The 23979-nt window shown below is 37.2% G+C and overlaps 1 protein-coding gene across 1 annotated transcript; it reads left to right on the top strand.

Annotated features, from left to right (window-relative positions):
- The first annotated feature begins 12924 nt into the window (after positions 1–12924).
- LOC135196386 (general transcriptional corepressor trfA-like) lies at positions 12925–23960 on the top strand. The gene is made up of 4 exons (XM_064223182.1): positions 12925–13680; positions 17469–17551; positions 18515–18635; positions 20974–23960. The coding sequence occupies exons 1-4, from the start codon at positions 13651–13653 to the stop codon at positions 23266–23268; spliced, it is 2529 nt and encodes an 842-aa protein (XP_064079252.1). The 5' UTR covers positions 12925–13650; the 3' UTR covers positions 23269–23960.
- The last annotated feature ends 19 nt before the right edge of the window (positions 23961–23979 follow it).

The raw sequence follows: 23979 nt of genomic DNA, 5'->3' as shown, positions 1-23979 counted from the left end.
CACTATCAAGCCACGCAATTTGGAATCCTGCGCTGTACGACACTTAAAAAAAAAATGCAACTCATTTCATCGCCTTTAAATTTCACGTCCGTCCCTTAACAGTTTTGAGTGAAATTTAAAACTACAAAATATTCGCCCCTAGCTCGGTGAGCGTTATCCTGCTCTTAAGCAACACCGAGGTGTAAACAAAGACGGGGTCTGTTTACTCTCCGAGGTATCGGAGTCGGGGGGGGGGGGGGGGGGGGGTGTGGGGGGGGGGGGGGGGGGGGGGGGGGGTTGTGAACTGCCGAATGTTTCACATTCTTCTTCTTCATAGAAAACGCGATGGGAATCAGAGGCACCCATTAAGAGGGCGGGGGAAGGGCCCAAGGAGAGGGGGGGAAGGGGGAGGGGGAAGGGGGAGATCCGGTGCCTAGAGGAATGAAGGATATGAAGGACTATCCCTAATACTTCTTCGCTCGTGAGTGAAGGATTATAATTATGTGGATGGCTGTCGGCGTTTCGGGAAAATTAACCTTCATGATTTATTGCGAGCGAGAAATATAACAAGTAATTGTTACGGGAACATTTATTGCTATAGCATTAGTATAGATCAACAAACATGACGGGGGTAGGACCGTCAGTGAACCCTACGTGGTGCACTGTAGGTACTACTAATTTTTATTTATTTATTTTTTTTTGGCAGCGTCCCCTTAGACTTTGGCAGCACTCACTTGGTAGCCTTTTACTTTATTATCTCCCTTCCACTTCCTTCCTTAAATTTTGCTGTCCAACCACTCAAACTCCCTCTATTCAATGTCTAAAGCACTGAATGGCTGACAGTGCCACAGTGATTGGTTTGGTGCCAGATTCTCATAAATCAATCAAACTAATGAAACGGAGACGTTAACTCGTTTAACAAACTCCAGCAGAATGGAATAACCATGCAGTAAATAACAGGAACGAGTGAAAAGAAACAGTACAAGATTTTAACAAACAAAAACGTGAAGAAAAATAAACCAGTAACAGATACCCATAAAATCAGAAAGAAATCAATAACAGATACCCACAAAATCAGAAATAAATCAATGACAGATACCAACCAAAATCAGAAATAAATCAATGACAGATACCAACCAAAATCAGAAATATATCAATAACATACCCACAAAATCAGAAATAAATCAGTAACAGATACCCACAAAATCAACAAAGTCCAGAGAAAAAAGCAAGGCAAGTGTTCAATACTTCTAACGAATCGGCTGTCGACACACTTGCTCTCCGAACACGTGCGACAGATGCTCTTATACCCAGAATTCCCTATCGAAGCAAATCTTACTTGGAATTGTCAAACACAATAAAGTGTCCGATATGGCTGTCTAATTCATAGACACCTTTATATAATGTTTTTTGTAAAGGAGTGTGTCTATAACTGCCATGGAAACTTAATGAGGAATGCAATATGCAAAACTTCATCTATCAATCATCGCACGTGTGAATTAGATCAGTTTAACTCTGATATATATCTACATTCACATAGTTTATGTAAAATGTCATATGTCAATCATTTCATTTTGTGGAGGGGATCAGTTTAACTCTGAAATGTCTACATTCACATAGTTTATGTAAAATGTCACACGTCGATCATATCATATTGTGAAGGGGATCAGTTTAACTCTGATATGTAACTATACTCAATTAGTTCAATCATTTTATGATGTGAATTAGATCTATTATACTTCGATGTGTAACCTTCGCTCACTTAGTTTTACCAGACAGAGACATGAAAAGAAAGCAAGCCAGTTCACCGTCTTAAACACGACAGACGCAACAGAGATCGATAAACATGAAGAGATTAAATAACTTTTTCGAGGTCAATGGGCTGAGGGGTTAGTCACTAAATTAACTCTTATGATGCCTATTCATTCCATCAGAGCACTGGATAAATAAATGAATGGAGGTCATAAATAAGTAGTAAAAAAATAAATAAGTAAAGAAACAAGCAGATAAACGTATTAACAGATGAATAAATAAATATATATATAAATAAATAAATGAAGGTTGACTCCAGGAAGAGTTGAATATGGATTCGTATTGCCTATTCGTAAGGAGGCTTTGATCCTACAATTCGTAAGTATGTGTGTGTATTATGTATTTATACGTGTTGTATGTATGGATGTATGTTTATATGTATAAATGTATCTATATATGTACTTATTTATATATAGGTATTTATATATGTATGTATGTAAGATATACGCATCCATATAGTGCATAACAACCAAATAGCCTTAACAGTTCTTGAACTCCTCAATGATAGCGCAAAAAAAAAAAAAAAAAAAATTTAAACTACCCAATGATAGCGGTTCCCCCCCCCACCGCCCCCCTCGGAACCCCACACGCAAAAAAAGGACTTGTGGGTTGCATGCCAAGAGCAACCAAGTGTTTAAACGCCAATTAAACCTCCACAGACATCTTGAGAGCAACACTGACCTTCTAAACTAGACCAGAGTTTCTTACACAGCGCTGGAATATTATTCCCTTAAAACTCGATACTATCGTCACCGCTAAATCACTGCAGTACACTAAGGCATGATTGATTGATTGATCGATGCAAAAACGTACCATGGCGTCACAACAACTTAGGTCATCGACGACGAAGGCACGAAGAAGAATGAAGAATGACCGTCATCTCGGTGAACACGAATATCAGATGGCAAGCCTGAAATGGAATTTAAAATATTTAGGGCAAAGGCCAAGCGCTGGGACCTATGAGGTCATTGAGCGCTGAAAGGGACATTGGGAGTAAAAAAGTGGGAGAGAGTTGAGAAAAGTAAGGTGGATGAATGAGAATATGAACGGAGGTAAATTAAAAGGGATGTAAGAGTCTGCAGCTAGGGGCCGAAGGGACGCTGCAGAGAACATCAAGTAATGCCTACAGTGCACCCCGTAAGATTGGACTGTAAGGTCCAGATAATTCAAGGTACCTTGTACGGGTAAATTTAAGTTGATCGTTTTCGAAGAGTTAATAAATCTTAATAGGTTTTGCTTGGTTTTTCTACTGATTATCAGTAATCTCATCACAGTTTTGAATCACAAAACTACAGTGAGATGAATCAAGGCACCATTGTCTCGTTTATAAAATTCAAAGCTGCTATGATATACCCAGATATACCATCAACATATCGCCTTCACAATATTTTGCAAGCGACAAACAACCACAGTTATTTAACAAAACTAGGTTCCTATAAAAATCTCATTATAGCATGAGTCACTAAAATGGTCAAGAAATCCACAGTGGCGTATATATGAAGATAAAAGGCCCATAAAACACTATTTGAACGTTGCAACCATAGTACATTTCAAGCACTTCCTACTGTGCTCCTGATCACTGGTAAAATATGGACATAGGATGTCTTACAAGAGTCCATATTTTACCAGTGATCAGGAGCACAGTAGGAAGTGCTCGAAATATATGGTTGCAACGTTCAAATAGCGTTTTATGGGCCTTTTATCTGCATATTATACTGTTGTATTACAGTAAAAGACATTCACACACACACACACACACACACACACACACACACACACACACACACACACATATATAATATATATATATTATATATATATATATATATATATATATATATATATATCTAATATAATCTATATATATATATATAATATTATAATATACACTATATATACATATATATATATATATATATATATAGATATATATATATAGTATATATATATATATATATATATATATAGATATATATATATATATATATATATATATATATTATATATGTGTGTGTGTGTATATATAATATATATAATAATATATATATATACAAAGATACAAACGAGAGCTTTCTAAGAACCTTCACCACAAAAAGTCGGTTCGTAGTCATGAGTACTTTGTACCAACATGACTTACATAATAGTACAAAAAAAAAGCTGCAATGTAGTCTAGAATCCACAGGCTTCTATCATGACGAGACCACTGAGTTACACAGGGTAGTCCCTGAATCTCTTTACAAAAATAAACTTAAAATGGAAAGGATTATAAATAATATAAACTAGATCACAGAAAACTGTTGAATCTTTATAGCAAATAACACTGAAACACTGAATTCTTTTACTGTAGTCACTCCCTTCCTTTACGCATTTTACAACCTGTGCATTGATACGATTACAACTATCGATTTCGTTAAATCGAGACACGTCCTTTCGTGCAGCCACAGTGTCACGAAAAGGGGGATTGATTCTTCCTTAAAGCACATCGGTCGTTATGCGTATTGCTATCTTGATAGAAATACAGGGTGTCCATAAAGTCCCAGTACCATTACGATTATTTATTGCTCAGAGCGGTACTGGGACTTTATGGACACCTTGTTCGATTCTGCCCATGTGTGCACAGTCGCTTAGCCTATATCTTAGCTTAACCAGACCACTGAGCTGATTAACAGCTCATCTAGCGCTGGCCCGAAGGATTAGATTTTTATTCACGTGGCAAAGAATCAATTGGTTACTTAGCAACGAGACCTACAGATGGAGTTGGACAGCTGTTGGAATAGAGCAAACGAAAGTATGCAAGCAAACAGGCATAAATGAGGGGCTGAAGCACTGCTGATGAGACTCGTGTAGGTATCCGAAAGGCCTGATCCTGTGGAAGTTTTCTCCCAACAGAGATTCATCCATGAATCAGCCGTTGCATTTTCCACCAACCATGAATAGTAATTCATCCCTAATTCAACTGTTCTGTTTCCTCAAACCATAAATACATAGACTCATCCATGACTCGGGTACCGTTATCTACGGTCATCGTAAGATACAGAAACGTAACGGAACGCAAATTATTGCTATTTATGACTGAATTATTTGTTTGTTTGTTTGTATGGTGTTTTTACGTTGCATGGAACCAGTATGGTTATTCAACAACGGGACCAACGGCTTTACGTCACTTCCGAACCACGTCGGGAGTGAACTTCTATCACCAGAAATACACATCTCTCACACCTCAATGGAGTGCCCGAGAATCGAACTCGCGGCCAACGAGGTAGCACGCCAACACCATACCGACCACGCCACTGAGGCGCTAGAAGTCCTCTTTGCGGAAAACTGGGTAGATACACGCACGGTATACTATATGCCTAGAGCCCTAGACCGTGGGTGCACGAGCACCGGAGAATGACGGAGGCTCCGCTGCGCATGCGTCAGTACATCAGTAAAAGTATTATAACTCGCCCCCCTTTCATGTCGACGTAATTGCACTTAAGCATGAACAATTAGCGTGTCATGCTTCTCCGAACATGGGCGCACTCTTGCGACTAGGCTCCCTCTAACTCTAGACTCTAGACTCTAGACTCTAAACACGCCACCACTCGCTCTGGCTTTGTAGAACCATTATAGTTTTATTATCAGAGATGTGTGAATGAGATTATATATATATATATATATATATATATATATATATATATATACATACGCTCTCCTGTCAATAACTTTCACTCGTAAATGATTATCGGTAATATGATCTCTATACTCCCCCCCCCTTCTCTCTCTCTCTCTCTCTCTCTCTCTCTCTGTCACAGGAAGCTGATAACGCGCATTCAGCTATCTCCGTATGCCAGCACAACAACGAATAACAAATGATAAATACGTACTTATACATACAGACACAAGAATACCTGCATTCGCCTTGCATTTATTTAATAAGGAGTCTCTTAAACTAAAGTTCAACCTTCAACATCTAACTGGATGTTGGTCTTGTGGAGATTCGAGCCATTAATTGAAAGCCCTTTAACGTAAAAGTTCAAACATTCTATAAGTCTTCTTTTGTGACTGTATGTCTCAAGACAGGCTAGAGACGCCAAACCTCAAACTGTGAGATTCTGATTAAGTTAAAGACAAATAATTACGTTTAGGTGGTTCTTCTATTGATTAAAGTAAACTTCTGGTTATTTGCATAATATATAAAAGTCCTTATTTTACATGCTCATTAAAAACGGCATCGAAAATTGCTATGTTTGCCGTGATATTTCCTGAAAACTTCATTGTAGCACAAACAACTCCTTTACTTGGTCATCAAATTCATTGTAGCACAAACAACTGTTTTATACTTGGTCTTACATTCAAATTGTAGCACAAACACCCCTTTACTCTTTGGTCATGAAATTCCATTGTAAGCGCTAATAACTTCCTTTAACCCTTTGGTCACAAATTCTTGGTAGTGCAAGGAAAAACAACTCCTTTACTTGGTCATGAAATTCATTGTAGCGCTAATAACTCCTTTACTTGGTCAACAAATTCATTGTAGTGCAAACAACTCCTTTACTTGGTCATTAAATTCATTGTAGCACAAACAACTCCTTTACTTGGTCATTAAATTCACTGTAGCACAAACAACTCCTTTACTTGGTCATCAAATTCATTGTAGCACAAACAACTGTTTTACTTGGTCATTAAATTCATTGTAGCACAAACAACCCTTTACTTGTCATGGAATTCATTTAGCACACGAGAACTCCTTTTACTTGGTCCCATCATGTCATTGTGTGCAAAAACCACCCAGGACCCCTTTTACTTGGTCATGAAATTCATTGTAGCGCTAATAACCTCCTTTACTTGTTCAACAAATTCATTGTATGCAAACAACCCTACTTGTCATTAAATTCGTGTAAGCAACAAAACAACTCCTTTACTTGGTCATTAATTCAGTAGCACAAAACAACTCCTTTACTTGGTCACAAATTCATTGTAGCACAAACAAACCTGTTTTTACTTGGTCTTATTCATTGGTAGCACAACCCAACCCCTTTAAATTGGTCATGTTCCATTGAGCACACAGAAACTCCTTTACTTGGGTCATAATTTCATTGTAGTGCAAACAACCCCTTTTAAACTTGTCATGAAATTCATTGTAGCGCTAATAACTCCTTTACCTTTGGGTCAAAACAATTGCATTGTAGTTCCAAACAACTCCTTTTACTTGGTCCTTAAATTTCATTTTAGCACAAAACAACCCTTTACTTGGTCATTAAATTCATTGTAGCACAAACAACTCCATTACTTGGTCATTAAATTCATTGTAGTGCTAATAACCCTTTACTTGGTCATCAAATTCATTGTAGCGCTAATAACTCTTTTACTTGGTCATCAAATTCATTGTAGCGCTAATAACTCCTTTACTTGGTCATCAAATTCATTGTAGCGCTAATAACTCCTTTACTTGGTCATCAAATTCATTGTAGCGCAAACAACCCCTTTACTTGGTCATCGAATTCATTGTAGCACAAACAACTCCTTTACTTGGTCATTAAATTCATTGTAGCACAAACAACTCCTTTACTTGGTCATCAAATTCATTGTAGCACAAACAACTGTTTTACTTGGTCATTAAATTCATTGTAGCACAAACAACCCCTTTACTTGGTCATGAAATTCATTGTAGCACACAGAACTCCTTTACTTGGTCATCAATTTCATTGTAGCGCAAACAACCCCTTTACTTGGTCATGAAATTCATTGTAGCGCTAATAACTCCTTTACTTGGTCAACAAATTCATTGTAGTGCAAACAACTCCTTTACTTGGTCATTAAATTCATTGTAGCACAAACAACTCCTTTACTTGGTCATTAAATTCATTGTAGCACAAACAACTCCATTACTTGGTCATTAAATTCATTGTAGTGCTAATAACTCCTTTACTTGGTCATCAAATTCATTGTAGCGCTAATAACTCTTTTACTTGGTCATCAAATTCATTGTGGCGCTAATAACTCCTTTACTTGGTCATCAAATTCATTGTAGCGCTAATAACTCCTTTACTTGGTCATCAAATTCATTGTAGCGCAAACAACTCCTTCACTTGGCATCGAATTCATTGTATGCACAAAAACAATCTCCTTCACTTGGTCATCGAATTCATTGTAGCGCAAACAACTCCTTCACTTGGTCATCGAATTCATTGTAGCGCAAACAACTCCTTCACTTGGTCATCGAATTCATTGTAGCACAAACAACTCCTTCACTTGGTCATCGAATTCATTGTAGCGCAAACAACTCCTTCACTTGGTCATCGAATTCATTGTAGTGCTAATAACTCCTTTACTTGGTCATCAAATTCATTGTAACACAAGCAACTGTTTTACTTGGTCAACAAATTCATTGTAGTGCAAACAACTCCTTTAATTGGTCATTAAATACATTGCAGCACAAACAACTCCTTTACTTGGTCATTAAAATTTATTTGTAGCCAAACAAAAACAACCCTTTACTTGGTCATGGAAATTTCAATTGTAGCACAAAACAACTCCTTTACTTGGTAAAATTTCAAATTTCCAATTCTGTAGCCACAAAACAAAACCCCTTTTACGTTGGTCATGAAATTTCACTTGTAGCAACAAAAAACACAAATCCTTTACCTTTGGTCATCAACTTTCAAGTGGTAGCAACAAACAAACTCCTTCAACAAATGGTCATCAAATTCATTGTAGACACAAAACAAACTCCTTCACATGGGTTCATCAAATTCATTCGTCGCAACAAAACAAAACTCCTTTTACTTGGTCCATCAAAATTCATTGTAGCACAAAAAACTCCTTCACTTGGTCATCAAATTCATTGTGGCGCTAATAACTCCTTTACTTGCTCATAAAAAGACGCAGAAATTTGGTATATTTGTCGTAAAATTTCCCTATAATTTCATTGTAGCATAAATAACTGCTTTTCTTGGTCATCCAATTCCTTGTAACACAAACAACTGTTTTACTTGGTCATCCAATTCCTTGTAACACAAACAACTCTTTAATTGGGCATCCAATTCATTGTAGCGCAAATAACCCTTTGACCCTGTCATCCAATTCCTTGTAACACAAACAAGCTCTTTTACTTGGTCATCCAATTCACTGTAGCGCAAACAACTCCTTGACTTGGTCATCAAAAGGCATAGAAATTTGGTAAATGGGGGAAATGCAATATCGTTCAATTACCTAATAGAAAGAGGTAAACGTCATCATCTCAGGCACCTGGGGACTCGCGTGAACTGAACGGGAAATGTGGCCTGCTGGTAATTGCAAAATGACAAGAAAAAAAATAGTGGAAAAAATAATTTCCTATATTGCTCTCTTGTGGGTGGCATTCACACTTTCTCTCCTCCATATTCAGAGAGAGAGAGAGAGAGAGAGAGAGAGAGAGAGAGAGAGAGAGAGAGATAGGGGTAGAGGGGGGGGGAAGGGGGGGGTTAGAGGGGGAGGGAGTCCGTCTAACAAGGAGTAAAGGGCTGAGAGAAGGAACGGAAAAAGACACACATTGAATAGGAGAGAGAGAGAGAGAGAGAGAGAGAGAGAGAGAGAGAGAGAGAGAGAGAGAGAGAGAGCAGCACTCCTGCAACACCAGAATAAAAGATGTTAGTCTGTAAAGGTGAATGGACAGCCGGGAGGTTGAGATCGAAGACAAAATAAGTCACTCTTAATGACCATGGGAATGTCAACATTGGCAACACAATAGACCACTGAAAACCAGTAAGAAGAAGAAAGACAATAAAGAAATCCAATGACACGTCTGTTCGAGAAACTGGTCAATTCGAAAAAAAAATGAAACCAGCAAAAAGTTTTGCATTGTTTTGATCCAAAAAATAAAATAAAATGGACTGGGAAAAATGAAAAGCATAAAAAGTGGAAATCGAGTAACGGTGGAAAAATTATAACTTTTTTGGTAACAATTTCAGCAATACGAGCGTCACCCTGACATGACTTCATCAGGGGATCTATTCAGGTGAATCCCTTTATTAATAAGTCCTGCTCGACCAATAACCGAATCCCGCGTCAGCGTGACGAAGCAGTATCCAACGAGAGACTCTCTGAGACTATTTGAAACTCTCTGAGACTATTTTAGGCTCTTTCAAACTCTTTGAAACTCTCTGACACTATTTTAAACTCTTTGAGATTCTCTGAGACTATTTTATACTCTTTGAGACTAATTTAGACTCTCTGAGACTATTTCAAACCCTTCGAGGTTCTCTAAGACTATTTTAGACTCTCTGAGACTATTTAAAACTCATTGAGACTCTCTGAGACTATTTATAGACTCTCTGAAACTATTTCAAACTCTTTGAGATTATTTAAAACTCTTTGAGACTATTTAAACTCTTTGAGACTCTCTGAAACTATTTTAAACTCTTTGAGACTCTCTGAGACTATTTAAAACTCTTTGAGACTATTATAGACTCTTTGAGACTCTGAGACTATTCAAAACTCTTTGAGACTATTTTATACTCTCCGAGGCGATTTCAAACTCTTTGAGACTCTCTGAAACTATTTCAAATACTTTGAGACTTTGGGACTATTTCAAATTCTTTGAGACTTTGGGACTATTTCAAACTCTTTGAGACTATTTCAAACTCTTTGAGATTCTCTGAGACTATTTCAAATTCTTTGAGAATCTTTGAGACTCTCTGAGACTATTTCAAACTCTTTCAGACTCTTTTGAGACTATTTCAAACTCTTTCAGACTCTTTGAGACTATTTCAAACTCTTTGAGACTATTTCAGACTCTGATACTCTCTCAGGTGAAACTTGTCATTTAAACCGAACCCCACGCGAGCGTGGCGAAGAAGTATCGAACGACAGGTTCGAACCATGCTTCGGAACTCGAAGACTATTAGACTCAGACCAAGGCCAATGACTCAGACGAAACTCGTACGTCATTCGAAAGCAGCATAATGCACTGCTCTCGAGAAAGCAACGTGGGAAAACGAGGAGATAAAGACGAATATTAATCGCAGCGTATGATGGAAAACCGTGGTCCGTGGACGACGCTCCGTCCGTGGGAAAAAGTGACGGTCATGTGCGCCGATTCGAAACGGTCACTTTAGCGCGCTGACGGGTATATAATATTACATGAGTCTAACTTTCCTCTCTATATGAAGTCAACAGGAGAATCCTATATTCCATTTTCCCTTTATAAGAAATTGAATGAAACTATGATCTGACCTCTGCTTTCAGGCATGTCTTTATTCACTCCCATGTCTTCATTAAGACATCGTAAGAAATCATTATCATAAATAATGTTAACAGGAAATATTATAATAACCAGATTTTCGTCATAGGAAAGGGCCTTAATATAAATACGTTAAAGGACTATGAAGAACTGTAGAAAATCGTGCTTTTATATTTAAAAAAATAACACAATCATTAGACTTGAGCTGAAATAAATTAAATGGATAGAATATAAGATATAAGAGAATATAGAATTTATAGCCCTAAGGCCAAACGCGGGAACCTAAGAGGTCATTAGCTAGGGCCCGAAGGGACGCTGCTAAGAACCTTATGTAACAACTACAGTGCAGCGCGTGAGGCGCACTGACAGCACTAACACCAACCCCCCCCCCCCCCTTTCCAAGGGGATTTTGAAGGTAGACTTCTTATACGTCACTGAGTTGAATGTATAATCAGTTTTCTATAGACATGATATTTGAAATTATTCACACCAATTTGAACCGTTTCGGTCTAGTGATTTCGTTTCAACACGTATAAGAAAACCGAGTCATTAATACGAGTTATTTCTTTGAAGTGAGAAGCTATATTTCTCTCGTGTGAGAAGCTATTTCCTTCAATGTGAGAGAAGCTAGTATATCTTCCATGTGAGAAGCTTTCGCCGCTTGTAAGTGGCTCCAGATCACTGTCTCTCCTGACTGATATCAGCCACTGAGGGCGAAAAGAGCCATAAAGTCCTACTCCGAGATTTCAACATAATTTGTCGAAACCCAATTTGAGCGGTTTCGCTAATGAAACTGACGATTGATTACGTTTTATGCTTTGATAACCACCATCATCATCATCTCTTGGTGTGAGACGAATGAAGCGCTGGTAAGCGCAACACGGAAGCGATATTAAATATATAGTACTATGGGATTTCCCAACAGCAAGAACAGACGAGAGAGAGAGAGAGAGAGAGAGAGAGAGAGAGAGAGAGAGAGTTCGGTCTAACAAACAATGAAGGACTGAGTGGAGAAACAGAAAATGATGCACAACGTATATGAGAGAGAGAGAGAGAGAGAGAGAGAGAGAGAGAGAGTTCGGTGTAACAAAGATTAATGGCCTGAGTGGAGAAACAGAAAATGATACACAAGGAGAGAGAGAGAGAGAGAGAGGAGAGAGAGAGAGAGAGAGAGAGAGGAAAAAGTGATATATTCAATTTTGTCATGGAGTGTCTGTCTGCTGGAAACGACCCTTTGCATGCGTGCATTCACCTGAACACGACCACCTGTTTCCCTTCCTACTTTTTATGTTTTTTTTTTTTTTATTTTTTTTGTTTTTTTTTTTATTTTTTTTTAGCTTTTTGGTTTTTTTTTCAGCTGACAGACTCCTCCCACTATCCCGCCCCGCCTGGATATCATTTAGCGCTTGAATACCAATATATAATCTATATTCTAAGTCTTTAAGTCTAGGTTATGGGCAAATGTCAGGAATTATTCGATGTAGGGAAGACATTCACAAGAAAAAAATAGTTATTATTATTATTATTATTATTTTGCTAAATCATATGTCAACGTGCGCAAACTGAAATACGGAAAGGGGAAGTACGTCTAAAAAATCAAATAGCCTATAATATTTTATCCGTCACCAATGTCGACACATACTAAATCAAAACGTGGCAATCAGCGAAGCACGGAAATGATAGACGGGAGTATTCTATATACGATAATCTGACAGAGAAGAGAAGAGATGGCGGTTGCCTAAATTCGCCCCACCCCCTACCCTCACCCATCCCACCCCTACACACCCCTTCCCACCTCACCCTACCTATCTCCATCTCTCCCCCTCACATCACCAGGCGATTATATTCCATTTACGAATTTCACCTCTCACGCAAAACGAGGTGCCGCCTATATACATATAAAGTTAAATCAAGGCGCCGATCACGATGCATTCTTTCTGAAGCTTTCGCTGAGGGTGGGCGCGGACGGGTGCCTATATATTGTATATATGTGTTTGAGTGCGAACTGTGAAGCCATCGACTAGTGACGTCACAGAGAACGGTCATTTGTTTCAGGAATGTAAACTGATACGGAGCCAACGAGTCAGATTAGTTGTTTCTGAAACGGATCGTGTTCGCCTCACCTCTGCTGGCTGATTCTAACAGTATTACATGCAGAATCTTTTCAAAGTCGACTTAAATTTACCGGAATTTAACAAAAATTCTATCTTGCAACATTATTTAATGTCGCAGCCATCGAGAGCGACGACATGCGTCTATGCTCTATGGGTTTCTGGCCAGAAAAAATAAAAAAGACAGTTCGTGAAATGAAAGTTTTAAGCGTAAAGTAATTATCAACTTGGCGTCTTCTTGCCCTTCAGAAAACGTACGTAAAGGGTTGCAGTGTCGAATAAAAGTGACGCACAATGCAGGACACGAACGGCAGGAAAACCAAGAACAAAAAGTGACTGGTATTGGAAAGGACAACCAAACAGGACACCCGAATCACAACCCGTTCGTTGAAATGCCGCTGCAGGCGCCATACAAAGTGGCGCCATCTGCGTAAATAGAGTGACGAGCGATTGCTAACCGACTCTTCTTGGTATTTGGATCATGAATTTCAGTAGACTCTTCTTCCTTGCTTTGCTCGTGACGTTGCAAGAGGTGAAGGGCTCATTATGAAGCCGGAGGTGACACTTTTCGTGCTGGTAAGGAGAAATGTGAAAACGAGAGCATGAGTATACAAATAATATACATACATACATACCATACATACATACCATACATATATAATATAATTATAGATCTAAATTATTAATTATATATATTATATATAGATATATATAATATATATTAATATATATATCATGTCTTACAAGTCATTCTTGTCATTCACTTTTTTCTACAAGATATTTCGAGAAGAGTAGACCTATATCAGACCAAAACTAGTCCTACTTCAGAACGATTTAGTATTATATTAATCAAAACCAAAGTGGTAAATGTATCCATCTTCTTGGGTTATGAAACCACTGTCTACTTTGATTTTTTTAACGAAAGGGAAATAGAATGGCAAGGCCTACTATCCCACAGGGGAAAAAAAGAAAGAAAAAGGCTAGGAAAGTGACAGATCCTATTAAACAAAAGAGACTATGGAATTAGGTGTCAATACACGTGGCATTGTTCTGAATGTATATATATATAGAGCCTTTTCCTTTCATGCATTCTATCTTCTGCTTAAAATATTCTCCCAGGTAACCTTACTATAGCTGGTTCACTTAAGGTCGATTCTTGGATGAGCCAAAGGCTTACCAGACGTTTGTTTGGCGACAGTTGATTGGCTGGTACAGGGAGGTAGGCAGCTCCCAGCCAATCAGCGGCCGCCAAACAAACGTCTCGTAGGCATATGGTTCACCCAAGAATTTACCTTAAGTGAACACCAGCTTTAGCTGTCAAGAAGTTAGTGTCAATAATAAAATTACACAATTGAGTCTTGAATATTAAATTTTCTAACTAAGAAAGCAACATTCTGCAACAGTGACAAACGAGAATCTGAGAGACTGCGAGTAAAGGAACCTGGGAACTAATAGGCCATATTTTGAACTCTGTATCTACCAATATTTTGAGGATCGTATGATCCAAGTGTCAGTTCAAAAAGGGCCATAGTCAGTATTTAAACAAAATTAAGTAACTATACATATTTAATTTATACTATAATTATATATATATAGTATTTTATTATTAATATATATATATATTAGTATATATATATAGATATATATATATATATATATATTATTATATGACATATATACTTTCTATATATGATATATATATATATTTATATCTATATATATATATATATATATATATAGATATATATATAGATATTATCATATATTCTATTACATTTATAAAAACAAAACTTTAATCTTAACTCGTCTTTTTCCTACTCTCTTTGAATCTCAGGTATATAGGGAAAAGAAAAGTGCTAACGTTTGCATTTTCTGAATAGAGAAGGATTATATGACAGTGGGGGAGTGAATTCAGGTAGCATACAGTGGCTTGGAAATAATATCACTGAATATATTAACAGTTTACCTCCCTTCCAAAAGAGGAATAAAATTATTCTTTGGCTATTTCTTTGTAAGTTATTCTGTTGTATTGGCATTCTGAATATTTATCTGTAGAGCGAGTTATTAGCTTACTCAATTTTCTGATGAACTCAAAAAAAAAAAAAAATGGAAATTTCAAATTCCTGATCAAACTCTTCATATTAGATTGCATGCTGAAGCTCTAATTTAATTATAGGGAGAGAGAGAGAGAGAGAGAGAGAGAGAGAGAGAGAGAGAGAGAGAGAGAGAGAGAGAGAGAGAGAGAGTTAATGGAGTCTCACTCAGGAATTCCCCAGTGTTACTCCAGTGAAACTGCTTGATCATCCGACGTTGAAGAAATTAAGATCTTAAATTCCTTGAAGCCGAAATCGAAAATTTTGGTAATTTTCGCTCATCTGGCAGTAACCCGATAAATTAGGCCATCAATCAAATGGAATGCAACTTTAGAGACAGACAATTTTTGGAGAGTGGGGGGAGGGGTGACATTCTGACATATAGTGAAAGGGTGCATGGACTAAAAAAAAAAAAAGTTGATAACCGCTGTGAATCAACGCGGTACGTAACGTTCTTAAGGTCTACAGTAGACTTGGTGTCCCGGCTATCTCTTATACTACCTTCATTTCGGAAGGTGTGGACACACAAGCAATAATAATAAAGAGAATGTCTTTTGTAGACAACACTACACCCGCTTTACCGCATACAAGCAGTAGCAACAGCAGAGAGAGAGAGAGAGAGAGAGAGAGAGAGAGAGAGAGAGAGAGAGAGTCACTTAAGCAACATTCATCATATTCCCCAGCGACATCTTACTTATTTTAGTTCCTAGCGCACAACAATATCTCGCGTCTTATCTTGCCTCCAAAACATTGTCTAGTAAATAAGAGATGAGAAGACTGAACAGTGACAAAGCAAATACCTCAATAGAAAGACTTAAGTTCTCAGTAACAATATAAGACAGACATACTATATATATATATTATATATATATATATATATATATATATATATATATATCATATACATATACGGTTAAGTTCAATCTAAAACGTTTACCATTATCAAGCAAAGCCATAATCTTGATTGCACACGAACAAAACTAAACTATTTTTAACCAGCCATCATGTAACATTGTTTGCCCATTTACCAATGCAAGATAGCTAACAGAAATACTATATAAAACATCGTATCTATCTGTTCGTCACTGCAATTGAACTTAACCTGATAAAGTATGCAATAAAAACAAAATAACTTTGACATAAACTCCAAGTTAAATTTAAACCCAGAGAAACTCAGAATAGAAAGAATTCTGGGTGGGGCGCACAATTTAACCAGCCTTTTTATAGACTTCAAAATTATTCATGTAGAGATTACTTAAAAAGGTCAAGTTTAGTTTGCCGTTGCTTCCTATCCCATTTCTATCTGATAATTCTGTGGGATCGGTAGCTAAAGTGTCATTCGATGATAATGTTCTCGTATCTCTGAGGATAACGAAATAAATTCTGCCAATAATATCCACACATCTTCATATTTCTGTCTAATCTATCTGTCTTGGATTTTATACCGCCCAAAAATATTTAAACATGTGTTATGTGGGACACCTACGGCACGAGCACATCTAAAAACAATATAATGGCAACTTCACGATCTCCAGTCAGTGAGAAAATTAAGTGCAATGTAAATATTTATCTTTGTGTGTGCTAGACCTACGTGGAAAAGCCACGATAAAAGACAAAAGTTTTTACAGCAAGAGCAGATGTTTATCATTTTCTAGTAGTAGTTCATCAATTATTCACACAAAAACTCAAAAGACAAAAGAAATTCACACGCATAAAAAGGCAAATAACCCGATGGTAATTTATCGTTGCAAATAGCTGTAAAAGTATAGACTAAGAATACATAACAGAACTGGGAGAATAAAAGCCCCCAAAAAGGCGAGCGTTGGTAACAATGTCACAAGAGCAGACGGACGACGGAGTACCAGAGTAAGAGGTTATTGTATGCAATTCATCCATTCAAGTGGACAAACAACAAAGCAAGTATGCAGAGCGGGACAACGGCATGAGCTATGAGGGCGAACGAAGGGACGGTATCATGGGGCAAAATGCCTAAATAACTATCCACAAGGCAACAACTGGGGAGGGAAGGTGGGTTTGGTACTAGGGAACTACCGAGACCAGGCGGGGAGGCGAGCGGAGGACTAGTACTAGGGAACCCGAGAGCGTGCAGAGGGAATGCAAATTCAAGTCAGTGTAACGCCAGGGAATTCAAAGCTGTATCTTGGGTATAGTGAAGATGGACTCATTCATTATGCATCACTCAACTGATGAAATGTACACTATCATTAGCTACTTCACAGCTGCTGTAATCTCATGCTGTCACTATTGCAGGCGATGACGTCATCTGCGGGTCGGTCATCGCCAGTAGCAGCTGCATTGCCAAATGCCACCACCCAAGAGATTCTGACGAGCAGGTTTGGATTTACATTTGTGTTTGTGTTTGCTTGTTTTATATATCTATATTGTCTCTTGAATGCTGTAAACATGAGAATTGTAGTACCGGTTTCATATCTGCCAATGAATTCTCTATAAACATGTTCATGATTATGTAACAGTTACGAATTCCGAATAGTGACCAGCCTTTACGTATGTTACGAAAAGGCGCTCGCAAAATTTCGTTGGTTAGAAATACACACACACACACACACACACACACACACACACACACACACACACACACATATATATATATATATATATATATATATATATATATATAATATGATATATATATATATATATATATATAATATATATATCTATATATATATATATATATATATATAAATTAAAATAAAATTTCGAGGGCAAATGTATTGATGACGGACACACGAAGATACCGTTTATTAATAACAATTTTGGGTTGAACAGTATAGAGAAGTGTGTGTACATTGCAGTACAGGGAAGTTATCTGAGCAATTTACTGAGATAATTAGAAATTTACCGTATTTTGCTTGTGTTTTTATTCTCATCTCCGAGTGGCTGGAACTAAAACATGGCGGAAGCTATGCACATCGGGTGGGCAGTTTTTAGTACCAGCTCCTCGGAAAGACATTAACATTAACAGAAGACTGTCAATCTCTCATCATCTTGGTACATTTCTCTATTATCTCACATTCACTGTATTATATACTACATCCTCTTCCATATTCTTCGGTAAATCATTTATATTGATAAACTATTCTTTTGTGAGGCTACCGCCTTTACATTTACCAAAACAAGTAGTATTCCCATCGTCCATGGCCAGGGCTCTGGAACCGTAAGTCTATCAAAATCTATCAGTCAATCATTTTAAGGAGAGAGAGAGAGAGAGAGAGAGAGAGAGAGAGAGAGAGAGAGAGAGAGAGATTTATAAGACATCATTAATTTTATTTCAGGCTCCCCTCTGAAGAGGCGGCGACAACTTCGTGTTCTCACGACGCCGATGGGTGTCAAAGAAGACTTCTTCTGCCCAAAGTAATGGTTGACTCAACTAATCACACTCTCCCATCATCTGTGGTAAGTCTTGCTTTTATTATTATTATTATTATTATTATTATTATTATTATTATTATTATTATTATTATTAGTATTTATTTACTTTGATTTTTTTTTACAGAATTGTAGTAATGGCAAGTAGTATTGAAAGAAACTAGGAATTCTCTAACTGCTCTGAGTCAATTAGGGTAAAAAAAATAAATGAATAAAAAATAATAATAATCTAAGACTCTAACTGAATATGTTTAAGAAATAAAGACATGTTTTGGCATTGACACGTTTTCTAACACATATGCACTAGAAATTCCCAAATGGCTGACGTGATCATAAAGATTCTAGCATATATGAATTTTCATGGAAAAAATACATTCACCAACTGGCTATCTATAAATAATGCAAATAACCTAATACTCCATAATAATATCAACATAAATCAAAGATATTCCAGATTATTTCCAAGTACATTAATGCTTCCCATTCGTAAAGCAAACTATAAAATCTATCTCTTTTATTCTTTTTTCGATAAAAAAAACCACGCCCACTGGGAACTACGAGATCATTGACAGGGAAACAGGAAAAAAAAAAAAAAGTCTTTAAAAGCGTAACTGAAATCAAAACTCGCAGTTGCCCCATGAAACAATCGTTATGTGAGATGGAAGAAAGAGAACATAAATGCAGGTACAGTGAAAGGAATAAATAGGGGTTGCAGCTAGGGGTCGTAGGTACGCCGCTAAGAACGTTAAGCAATGCCTACGGTGCACATCGTGAGGTGCACTGACGGCACTTTACCCCCTCTACGCGTTTCAGTGTTGTGGTAGCGTGGATTTGATCATTAATATGGAGTATGCAGGTATGCTCTAGGTAATGTATCTTGAATAAAACACCACAAGCAAAATATGGACTTACCTTGTCGTCAGTGTTTAAGGAGATTTCGAAGATATGTATAATTATTTATATAAATTATAATACCGAAGAGTGGCTCCACCCAGCAAGCTATTAAATTGTTTTACCAAACTCTTATAGGTCTTAGAAAACTTGAATGTCGTTTTGAGCAAGTATTTTTTTATTATAAGTATATATATAGATATATATATATATATATATATATATATATTATATATATATATATATATATATATATATATATATATAGATATATATAAATTATACACATACATACATAAATTTAATCACGAAAAATTAAATTAAAACTGCTTGCTGTCACAGATCAAGTTGATCTTCCACAGGCGAGAGAAGATATAAAGATTTCTGTATCTTTCTTAAACGACAGTTGCAGATGTGTGGACAGAATATAAATATTACTGTAACATTTACCCAAAACAACAGACAAAAAGCAGAAAAAATCACTGCACGTAACCTACATCTTCGCAACTCTAATTCAATCTTTGCAATTGTAACCAAACATCTACACTCCAAATTTGTCCTGTCTAGCAACGTGACCCAAAAGGGACAAAGGTCATGGGCTTAGCCAGGGCGGGTTACGGGACATGGAGCAAGCTCGACCTATAAATAAATTTGCCAAGAGAAACAATCGTATTACAAAAATTTAAAAAAATCATACAAAAGTAAAGAAATGTGACAAATGCATTTCAATCTACAATGCACACAAAAGCTACAGTACATGTTCTGTAACTAAACACTGGCGAAAAACTATCAAGAAATATATATTTTTAAATAAATTTATTAATTAATTTTTAAATACATAAATAAATAAATTTAATTCCTTACCTTTCTATGATTGTGAATATAGCAAGGTGTCAGTGATATCAAAATCTAGAATGATTCCAGATGTTGCTGTTTTGAGGGTCAAAGATAATTACCTCTGGTTATTTTTTTTTTTTTCTTGAAAAAGCATTCGGTCAAACAATACTCCCTGAAAGAGGAAAATTTTTTCAAGTTGCAGAATTTCACACATACATATTTTGGATCAAACTTCTGCGTGCATTACAATGTATATATATATATGTATATATAAATATACATATAATATATATATAATATATATATATATATATATATATATATATATATATATAACGTTTCGGGCCCATCCCATTTTCAAGGTTAAAACAGAAAAGAAAAATAAAATTTTAGTACAAAAATGGTCAAAAATCATAAAACTACAAATTTATAACTACAAAACTGAAGACTAAAAATTACAGAAATAAGACAAGTAAAACAAAATTTAGAGTTTAGTATTCAATTAACAAGTTTATTGTAGAGTTTGCCAATGAAACCCCACAAGTACTAAATACAGACCCAAAAAACCAATAGTAGAATACCCTTTTTCAGTTTTCTATGAAATAAAATTCTAAAAATTATCTCACATCTATTTTAGGACCTGACGGCAGGACCTCTCATGGATACCACTTTCCAAGATCCGGCACTGCAAGGACAGTTTGACGTATCCGCGAGTTCCTACAATTCCCAACCAACTCCCGAATACCAAAACCTGAGACAACCACCCTCTGCAGAAGTCCATGAGGACAGCCCACAACCCAGAAGTCAAGGCTATGGACATGGAGGTTACCACAACGCAAACCACAATTCTCATTATGACAAAGCACCAGCGCCTCCATTTCAGGCCAAGTTCAGTTTTGACTTTCCTGTTGATAAGTACAAATCCTACCGCGTCTTCAAGATCCTCTCCATGAACGCAACCCTCGACAACTTCAAGAGTCTCTACAAGCCGATTTTACAATTTGGGTTCGCCTCTGGCATGGAGCCCATCTATCACAAGAAGCCCCATCACCACCATCATAAAGGACACCACCACCATCACCAACATGGCCATCATCATCACCATTCAAGTGGTTACAATGAGCCGCTCAAGTCTAATAATTTCAAAGTGTTCCACTCTCACGGTCCCACCTTTGAGTACCATCAGCAAAATCCAGACCCTATCTTTTACCATCAAGTATCTAAGCCATCGTACAACATAAAACCTGATTCGGTTTATTATCATCAAGTATCTAACCCAGCAAATAACCTCAATTACAATAACAATGAAAACAACAACAATAACAATGAAAACAACAACAATAACAATGAAAACAACAACGCCAATACCCATCAGTACAGTCCTCCTCTTCTGGGCCAAGCAGGTTTCGGCCCACCAAAACCAGAAGACCTGAAACTGAATGACCATTATAGGTCTATTGGTTTGCCAGTTTTACAAATTCCAGTTCCCTTTTTCCAAAATACAGGTGATCAGTTTGGATTACACAGTACGCCCAATCTTTCTAAATACCCCACACAACAACTCGGAACAGAACATAACAAAGTGAATTCTGACCTTCCTAAGCCACAGGTAACTATCTACAAACCTTATGTAAATTCCCAAGAACTAACTGACGATGAAAATAACGATTCATTCACTTTCTGGGATTACTTCCCCAAAATTGATTTTAGCCTAGGCGAGAAGTCAAAAGAACCCCACGATGAGAATAGCAGTCCTTTTAGTGGTTTAAAGAGTCTGACGAATTTCTTTTCCAACTTCTTCAAGAAAAAAGAAGATGAAAATGTGCCAGAGTCAGTTATACATCTCTATCCATTTCCTAAAATTCCAAAGGAGGAACAAAGAGATCATTGGCCTTCACTACAACCAGTGCAGCTAGAGGCACCCTTCAACAAATATTGGTTGTTACCAACTGAACCACCTAAAATGAAGAATATTACAAATTTTGTAGTAAGGGAACTCCCCGAAGTATTAAAAATACCTCCGACAGCAAGGCATGAATACCTAAAATCATTTGAAAGCCTTTCTCAAGAGAAACTACCAACAGTATTCAAAACGTCAGCTAGAGATCCTCTGTACCACGGCGCCAATGCAAATGGAAAGCTGAAAAGTTCTCATTTTATATATGATGACCTCTCGACAAATTCTCAAAACTCTGTCATTTCTCAAATGACCACCTCTAGGCCATGGGTGTGGAAGAACCTAAAGAGTGACGACCCTTCACAAACCAATATCTCACCCAGGCAAGGGGATCTACCTTCCAAGAATTATACTAAAGAAACACATGTACAAGATAAACTTGAGACATCTAAGGAGGTTAAGGAAAATGCTCCTGGTACAGAATCTGACCTTAATGAGGCAGACTGGACCGCAAGGGAACAACCAAGCTGGTCATCGGGTATGGAAGAAACCCCCATACAGATTATCTCTCCTCCGGATCTGTCAGCTGCGCATCCTTCAAAGAACACCACAGATGAAATATCTGGGGACATGAGACTAACCAACAGCAGTGATATCACTGAAACCCAGACAGACGAATTCATCCAAGTGGTTTCTCCTCCAGATTTGTCCCTCAGACAATTTCCACAAGAAATCAAAGATGATAGTAATTCGGTGATAGAGACCGTGAACGTACAAGAACCAAAAGATGAAGTTCTGGCAGGAGATGCAGATTTTGCTAAGGTACAGGGTTTAATAGTGGAAACCGGTCCTACCCTAACTGAATTTATAAAAGATGGTCAGTTTACAGTGTCCTCAGGGGAAGCCAGGGAAGAACCACCACTAAGAATCGAGTCTGTATTAGACTCTATAATCTTTCCCAAGAAAGACACAGAGTTGAAAAACGACCATTTACCAACGGAATCTAGTTTCGTCGAGGATAGTGACGCTCGATAGATTTAAACAGTAAAAATAGATGGAACCCAAAAGAGATTTAACTTTGGAAGAGGCCATCTCCCTTCCTCTTCAGATTACAAATGGTCACAATTTAAACAAAGGTAAAAAAAAAATTTGTACAACATAAGCCCTTCAGGAGATTTGACTGAATTGAATTGAGTATGGAATTTATGCCAAAGGCAAAGCTGGGACCTATGAAGCCATTCAGCGCTGAAACGAAAACTGAGAGTAAAAGGGTTGATAGGTGTAACAAGAGGAAAACCTCAAAGCAGTTGCGCTATGAAACAATTGTTAGGAGAGGGTGGAAAGTAAGATGGAATAAAGAGAATATGAAAGGAGGTACAGGAACCAAAGGGGTTGCAGCTAGGGGCCGAAGGCACACTGAAAAGAGCTTAAAGTAATGCCTAAAGTGCGCCGCATGAGGTGCACTGGCGGCACTACCTCCCTACGGGGTTCAGGAGATTTGTGACAGGCCACATAGATATTCCAGGATTGTTCACCATCACAACCTTTAAATGAATGATGCCAAAGACCCATAAAGAAAGAGTGCTACGTCAGTTACTCCAACCTGTAACACTTTAACATTCTATCAATACATGACAACTATCCCCATGTCTTAGGGCCATATGCATCATCACATTTACAAGATAAGTGTAATTTTATTGACTGAGTCTAACATGTTCAGCTAAAAAACAAAATAAAAATTTCAGT

This window comes from Macrobrachium nipponense, chromosome 17 (genome assembly GCF_015104395.2).
Source record: "Macrobrachium nipponense isolate FS-2020 chromosome 17, ASM1510439v2, whole genome shotgun sequence".
NCBI classification, from domain to species: Eukaryota; Metazoa; Arthropoda; class Malacostraca; order Decapoda; family Palaemonidae; genus Macrobrachium; species Macrobrachium nipponense.
The sequence above is the reverse complement of the archived record's forward strand: the minus strand, read 5'-3'. Positions and strand labels throughout refer to the sequence as shown.

Bases quoted from the DNA above. Each gene is read 5' to 3' on its own strand.
- LOC135196386 (XM_064223182.1), top strand. From the start codon at position 13,651: ATGAAGCCGGAGGTGACACTTTTCGTGCTG. The intron at 13,681-17,468 runs GTAAGGAGAAAT...TCACTATTGCAG, and splicing joins AGGTGACACTTTTCGTGCTG to GCGATGACGTCATCTGCGGG. The intron at 17,552-18,514 runs GTTTGGATTTAC...ATTTTATTTCAG, and splicing joins CAAGAGATTCTGACGAGCAG to GCTCCCCTCTGAAGAGGCGG.